Source organism: Pinus tabuliformis, chromosome 7 (genome assembly GCF_031772625.1).
Source record: "Pinus tabuliformis cultivar Carrire ecotype Pingquan chromosome 7, CPIR1, whole genome shotgun sequence".
NCBI lineage: Eukaryota > Viridiplantae > Streptophyta > Pinopsida > Pinales > Pinaceae > Pinus > Pinus tabuliformis.
The window spans coordinates 1,587,865,461-1,587,873,764 of record NC_142293.1 but is presented as its reverse complement, the minus strand read 5'-3'; the positions used below and the strand labels follow the sequence as shown (position 1 = coordinate 1,587,873,764).

The 8,304-nt window shown below is 31.4% G+C and overlaps 1 protein-coding gene across 1 annotated transcript; it reads right to left on the bottom strand.

Moving 5' to 3' along the window:
• Positions 1-553: 553 nt before the first annotated feature.
• Positions 554-2,692, bottom strand: LOC149254168 (histone-lysine N-methyltransferase, H3 lysine-9 specific SUVH5-like). Its single transcript, XM_089454707.1, has 2 exons — positions 2,540-2,692; positions 554-2,423 (listed from the first exon to the last, which is right to left on the bottom strand). The coding sequence occupies exons 1-2, from the start codon at positions 2,690-2,692 to the stop codon at positions 732-734; spliced, it is 1,845 nt and encodes a 614-aa protein (XP_089310833.1). The 3' UTR covers positions 554-731.
• Positions 2,693-8,304: the final 5,612 nt, after the last annotated feature.

Here is an 8,304-nt window from a genome sequence, read left to right as displayed (position 1 = left end):
TAACAAAATTATACTGGAAAAAGCATGATATTCAAGTGCCACCCTTGTTTCTTGTTAACTTAAATCTTAGATATATACATTTAAAAATAGTATTAAAATAATTTATTTCTAATAGACAAATGAAAAAGGATAAATCAGCTTTATGGTTTTATCCATATTTTTTTTTTGAATGTCTCTTAACTTAGAGAGATAACATACTATAGAATAATTATCAATATGAAATTGTAGTAAAATATACACCTTCATGTCACAATCATCTCAGCTCAGGATTTTCTAAATGTGAGGAAAATAAATTTTGTAAATTGCACTAGTATAAAAGAGTTATAAATTCACATAAATGCAGAAAGAATATCAATTGAATATCTGAAACATTAAAATAAAGAAGTAAATAGGTTAATACCTTTATATTACTATTCTGAATGCCTAAAATATTGAAATATAGGAAAACATATATGGGAATAGCTTAATATCACTATTCTGAATCACTGAAAAGTTAAAATAAAGAAAACATATGTTAATAGCTTTCTGGATTGAAAAATGTATCCATGAAAATTCTAGAGAAAAGAAAGCTTCTAACAAAAGACAGTACCTAAAACTTGTATTGAACCCTGCTTCCTCCAGGAAAGAAAGCTTCTGACAAAAAATAGTACCTAAAACTTGTATTGAACAATACTTCAATACTGCAGACAAAAACTGGTAACACACATTGTACCATGCTTCTCCATTCAGTTCTACTTCCTAACCAATCTTTTCATCCATGGTGTAGCCTCTCCCAATAGGTGGCTATGGACTCCTTGTCCAGATGAGCTAAGACACAACTCAAGCTGAGGTGGGATATTTTCAAGAGCAAATAACATAACGTGAGGAATATCCTTGACATGGTGGTCATGTAGAACATACTGAGCAAATATGTTTGGTCTAGAACTCCTCCGTATGAATCTGCTTGCATTTCCACTTCTAGATGCATCAACTTTGAAACCCTTATCCTTAACAATTTGAATAGGAGAACCCGACACTAATTCATCACCTGAATTTCCTTCATTGGATATAGAAGATATTGGGGAAATAAAGTTATTCATTGAGGTTCTTTTGGAGCGATATAAATTACCTGTGTACTCCAAAATAAATGTACCTGCCCGCATGAATTCCAATGTCCCAACTCCCCAATCCCTCCTCGGTGTCCTGAAGATCTCCATCTTATGTTTCAACCCCTGTTGAGAAACCCTATTTGTGCAAGTTGGTGGGCATCTGCATTTAGGACCGCACTCATACAATACTGTCTTAGGTTTAATGAGTATCCCATCGGTTCTGTAAGGGAATTTCCCTCCATTTCTTCTAGCACAAAGGCAGTTCTCAGTATCAGTACATTCACCAGTGCAACAACATCCTTCTGGCAGCTCTGGTTTAGGGAAGAAACAGGGATATTTCACTGTAAGGAGGTATTCGAAATCATCAATAATGTAGACATTGTCTACGGAATTAACGACTGGTATAGAAAATTTGTGCTGTCCTAACGCAATATCTTCCTTGATTACAGCGATTTTCTTACCATGGGGACCAGCCCTAAACCGCACTATATGAGAAACCAGAGGAGGTTGATCTCCTTTCCGCCTTAGTTTGAATTTGTACACCAGATATCCCGCTCGTCCTTTTTCTAACCAGGAATGCTCTACATTGTAGAGCCCATCATACCTATACCCACAAGGCAATTCCTCGCATGATCGGATTAATCTAACGGGCAGTTTTTTCCTCCGGCTATTCCGTAGGGCTGCATTAGCGGGAGTGAGAAGCTGATCATAAACCTGTTTCTGTTTCTTTCTCTGATTATCATTCCTCCCACCATGGCCTGCGTATATTATTACATCTCTATTGTCAATATTGTCCTCATAACCACCGGAAGCAACAACGCTGGTAGCCAATGGCACCGCGTGACCTGTTTCTTCTGGCTTTAGATAGTATATGCCTGCCCCAACAGGTCTATGCAATCCTATAATACTCAACAGCCTTCGGGATTGAAATACATCTCCAACTTCGACTCCAGGAACATGACCTATATGATTCCTGCAAAGATTTCGGCAAAGAAATTTAAATTTCTCTGATGCATAGTCGAAAACCCTTATGATTCTTGGGTCATTCTCTTTACCCAATCTTTTCTGATGATGTGTCAGTGCCTGCGCAAAATCATGGAACATAGATACCACTAACCTCCTTTCATGAGCCTCTTTGTAGGAAACATCTTTAACCTCACTACTGTTGAATTTGGCACTAAATGTTTCCTCTGCTTCCTCTTTCCCTTTCCGTTTGCGCGCCTTCTCATCACCTCGATTCTGTGTGGTCAAACTCCGATTTTCCTCTGGAAACTCAAGGTCCAGTTCATTGAGAGGGGCAGGATCTGCGATGTCTCCTGAATGTCTAGCTCGTATCTGTTTCACCCGTTGTCTGTGATATTCCAAATATTCATGTTTTTTCCTTCTTGCAGTCTCATGGGCGTCTGCTCCACCTTTGACAACCCTTTTTGCAGTCCAGTCTGCGTGACAACCCTTTTTGCAGTCCAGTCTGCGTCTGCCCCACCTTTGACAACCCTTTTTGCAGTCCCCTTGGCGTCTGCCCCACCTTTGACAGCCGGACATGCAGGAGGTAGTCCAGATGATCTGTCCTCGACCCTTGAAGTCCACTCTGTTCGTTGAGCCATGTCGTGAGGAGACATGCGCCCAATTCCAGACAAAGGTTGCACTTCTTTGATTAAACTACAGCCACTGTATAGTGTGCAGTACCTACTGCAGAAATGAAATCATTGGCTATTCAGAGGGATTGTAACTCAGAATATAATAGTTATTATAAATGTAATTTAGGGTTTGAAAAGCCCATACCGTTAGCGTGCAGTACAAAAGGTGAAAATGAAATGACGGCTATTTAGGGGACTGTAATAACATTTTACTTACTGGTGAGTCCTGTGACTGGTGAACGCAGTTTGGACTGTTGTTTCAACGAGTGTTCCTTCTCCAAAGCTCAAATAATGTCCAAAATCGTTTGGTACAAATCCACTGTTGACAGAAACCCAATCGCAGTAGTTGGGTGCAAGTCCATGGTCAGGGTTTACAACAGAACCTGAACCAGAACTAAAGCTCCATATTGCTACTTGCAAATTGCTGCATGTTTAGGTAAGCCGCCTTGCTTTATTCGGAGTCGTTTCATGGAAGATTCGAGTAGCTTCATATTAAGATTAGTTATCATTAAAAACAGTTAAATTATTAAATGTCAGTTGTCCATGTAATGTAATAGTGGTGATAAAAATTGGGCTTTCACACTAAGATTTTGTACCTAATTTTCAAAAACAGCATTTATCAATGTGATTAACAAAATTATTAGGGATTTAAGAGCGGGTTAAAAAATGGTATTGGGGTTTTGTCGTTGGCCAAAACCATTTTTAAAATATATGAAACTAATATGATGTTCGTTGCTGAGATTTAGGGAAAAAAAAGAAATAATATTTAGTTTTTAAGTTTTCAATTAAATTTTAAATTATATTTATTAAGTTTAATTAAAGTAATTTTCAATAAATTAACATTTATCAATGTAATTTGCAAAATTAATTTAAGTATTTAAAATTCCTGAATTTATAAATAGAAATTAATATTCAATATTAAAAATATATATATTTAGTTTATAAATTTTAAATTAAAAATAAATAAAAATTAATATTCCATATTAAAAAAATATATATTTAGTTTATAAATTTAAAATTAAAAATAATGTGTAATTTGTTTTAAAAAAATAAATAAAAATCACACTAAATCAAATATTTTATTGTTAATAATACCAATTAACATAATTAATAAAATTGATTTAAAAAATTAACTATCTCTAAATTTTTGCTTTAAATAGAAGGTTAGAGTTTGTTCACTCTCAGAATAAGATTTTAAATAGATGAAATTAGTATTTAGCATTAAAAAATAGATATTTTATTTAATAATCTTTTAAATTAAATTAGCTATATTTTATAAGGAAGCGAGCACAAAATTCAAATTAAGTCAAATTTCTTAACTTGTTCTGCAAGGAAGCGGGAATAAAATCTGAACTAGGTCAAATTTATTAACTTTTTCTGCAATTAAACAGGAACAAAATTTAAATTAGGTTAAACATATTAACTTTTTAATAACTTCTTTTGCAATTAAGCGGGGAAAAAATTCAAATTAGGACAAATATATTAATTTTTTTTCAAAGAAGTGGGAAGAAATTTGTTAACTAGTTTTTGCAAGAAAGCGGGAATAAAATTCAAATTAGGTCAAATTTATTAACTATTTTTCCAAGGAAGCGGGAACAAAATTTGATCTGGGTCAAATTTATTAACCTGCGGGATCAAAATTCAAATTAGCTCAAATATATTAACTTGTTTTGCAAAGAAGCGGGAAGAAATTGAATTAATTTTATGGGAAATATTTTGGAGCTTTATCTTTTAAATTAGGGAATAAAATTTAACAGAAATGGAAAGAGGTCTCAAACAAGGATATTTTGTCTCGATCTTCATCAATTTTAGATTACTTTGATCATCAATTGAACTACCCAAGAGACATTATTTTTCAATATAAATAAACATGTATCATGTATAAATATGTACGAATAAGATTTTAAATTAGTTAAATCACTATTTATTATTAAAATGTTATCTTTATTTATTAGATTGAACAATTCAATTTTCCATTGAAATAAATGTATAACAAAAGTTATAGATAGTGAAATATACTTTAATTAATATAAATCTATGAAAAATTACAAAGAGATACCTTAATATAAATAGAAATATCCAAAAACATCCTAATATATATAAACTTTTTTTTTTTAAATACCTCAAAATTAAGTAGAAATAACATTCAAATTTAATCATTCATGAATTATAAATTAGTAAAGGTCTCAAGTTCAAATCTTTTAAGTTATATAGAAAGCCATTAAGTAATTAACTTAATATAAACATTAAAAAACAATATATGAAAACAATTTTTAAAACTTCTAATTAAATATATTTCATTGTAGATAATAATTTCCATTAAAAAATTTAAATCAATTTCATTATTAATATTGAATTTTTTCCAATAAATTAAAAATATTTTTAATAATAAATAAATAAATTGATATGTTTTAGTATTTTTAATTTATTTATTACACATTATAATGATGGGATAGAAAATTATTCATAATATTTAATGGTTAATGATTTGCAGGGTTAGAGTTTGTCCTTTTCAAAAATGAGATTTAAAATAAATGAAATTGGTATTTAGTATTAAAAATTAGTTAGTTTATTTAATAATTTTTTTAATTTAAATTAACATATTTTAAAATGAATCAGGAACAGATTTAAAACAGATTTAAATTTAGGTCAAATTGATTAACTTGTTTTTGCAAAGAAGCTAGAACAAAATTCAAGTTTGGTTAAATTTGTTAACTTGTTTTGCAAGTAAGTGGGAATAAAATTTAAAGTAGGGCAAATTTATTAACTTGTTTCAAAAAAGTGGGAAGAAAATCTAAACTAGGTCAACTTTATTAACCTTTTTCCAATTAAGCGGGAACAAAATTCAAATTAACCCAAATTTATTTACATACTTTTCTGAAGAAGGAAGCAGGAACAATATTCAAATTAGATCAAATTTATCACCTAGTTTTGCAAGGAAGCCATACCAAAATCTAAATTAGGTCAAATTTATTAACTTGTTTTGCAAAGAAGCGGGAAGAAAATTCAAATTAGTTCAAATTGATTAATTTATCTAAATTAGGTCAGATTTAACTTGTTTTGCAAAGAAGCGGGAAGAAAATTCAAATTAGCTCAAATTTATTAATTTATTTTCCAGGAAAGCACGAACAAAATTTAGTTTTGTCAATTTTTTTAGTATTTTTTTTTCTTCTTATCAAGTATTATGTTGAAAAGTGTATTTTTATTAAAGTGGATAGGTGAACTATGTCACAAAGAGTGAGATTTAGTTTTTTTTTTTATTTGAGAATAAGATTCAAAACAAATTAAATTAGTCCGCAAGGTTTTGGATAGAGCGTGATGGGTGCTTTGTTAAGGCACTCCTTAATGTGAAGTCATGGATTCAATTCCCCACCTAAATAGAGTGATATATTAAACATGATGAAGATATAGTACTCTCAAACTTATAAAAAAACCAATTAAATTAATATTAAAAAATTATATTTTGTATTTCATATTATATTAAATGTCTTATTTTTCAAATCAATTGAAAAATATATCTATAAACAAAAATATATATGGAAAAATGTATTATAATTATTAACTAATAAAATTTGTATATATATTTTTTGGAAAAATGTATTATAATTATTAACTAATAAAATTTGTATATATTTTTTTTAAATAAACATGTAATATTTTGTTCATAAACAATAGAAACCGCATTGAATTAATTTTACTGGAAATTTTTTAGAGCTTTATCCCTTAAATTAAGGAATAAAATTTAATACGGATAAAAAACGATATTTCATTTTATATTATTATATTAAATATATTACTTTTCAATATAAATAAACATGTATAATGTATGGATAAGATTTTAAATTAGTTAAAGAATATTTATTATTAAAATGTTATTTTTATAATTTTATAAATAGGTAAAATAAATTTTAACTAATATAAATATAAATCTATTAAAAATTGCAAAGAGATACCTTGATGTAGATATAAATATCCAAAATAATCTTACAACATTTAGAATTTTTGAAAAGTAACTCAAAATTAAGTAGAAATAATATTTAAATTAAATTATTCATAAGTTGTATATTATTCATGGTCACAAGTTTAAATATTTCAAATTTTATAGGGAGTCATTGAGTAATCAACTTAATTTTATCTTAAACTCAAATACATTTACTATTAGAAAAATATAATTTTCTATATATAAACATTAAAAAAATACTCTATTCCCTGATGGGGTTTCGAAACAGTTGGAGGTCTGCTTGGGTTTGATTGATATGACAGAGCATTTATTCGTTTGGGATGGTGGGTGGTATCCCCCACACCCTCACATGCTTATTCAATGTGATAACATGAAGCGTCGCAGATCAAGGCAGATCCCCAACTTGAAGGTTGGTAACGCTTAGTGCCTACAGGTGGCAACATCCTTTCTCACATGGGTATGTTTATTGCTTTCTAGTTTTTCCTCATGATGTTTCCTTTGCATGTTGATAATTGGGTTCCCCGTTTTAAGCTTGAATTATTTGGGCAAGCCCTGTGAAAAGTAAGGGTTCTGGTAAATGATGAGGGCCGAGTCTACGAACTCAGGGCTCAATGGTGCATGGATTTCATCATTTTTATTCTGGTGGTAGCTCCCACCCCTAAAGGATAACTATTTACGTATACTTGCTGGCTCGAGTGTTTCTGAAGGCACAAAGTGTTGTCTGATGCTTCATTTTCTTTTGTGGTCATACATTAGATTAATGCTTGTATTTCAGGTGGTTCTATGTATAAATCATCTTCCAGGTCCGCCTACGCTATATCCACTTCTGGCCTTTGTACGATGTGTTGGTTTACGAGCAAGAGAAGGTGGGAGAAGGGTGAAGAAAGGGGGCCCAATCTTGGTAGATATGGTGAAGTCTCAGCCTCATGGTGGAGCCTCAAGCCAAGGCTGAAGGGGCCGCACACACTAAGAAGTCTTAGGAAAATAATTTGGTTTGTCTTTGGCATGGATTTTGTGGCAGAGGGGTTGGAAAATGAACAAATATATTCTTCAAGCCACGATTCAAGCATACTGCGAAGGGACCCCGATGCAAGTGAAACAATTAATCGTGACCTGGGAGGCAGAGTTGAACTTGAAATCTAAGCTTGAACCGCCAGCCGAAGATTGGGAGGATCTAATCATGGGAAACTCATGGTCATCTCACCCTGTTTAGACAATTCATCTAGTTCTACTGATTATTGAAATGCATAGTGGCCAAAGCAATGGCTGTGACCACCAAGACAACAGCTCGAAGTGAGGTTGAGACGTACCTTCGAGACATTAAAAAATAGCTCCATCTTATTCAACTTCAGTTGCAGAATCAAAATGCTCACCTAGGCCGCATTGAGCGACATATCCTATGTTTGCTGCAAACTGAATTTCCAGGATCAAGTGCTAAAGATATTGTTCCAGTGGAATCATCAGACGATTAGTTGGTTGAAGTTATGTCTATTAAATTTGGCTTAATTTTGGTTGTATATGTCGGGTAGCATTTATGCTTTCATTGTTATCCTTACTAGTTGGTTTCCAGACTATCAGCCTTATAAGCCTTAGTTAAATAGACTCAAACTATTTACGT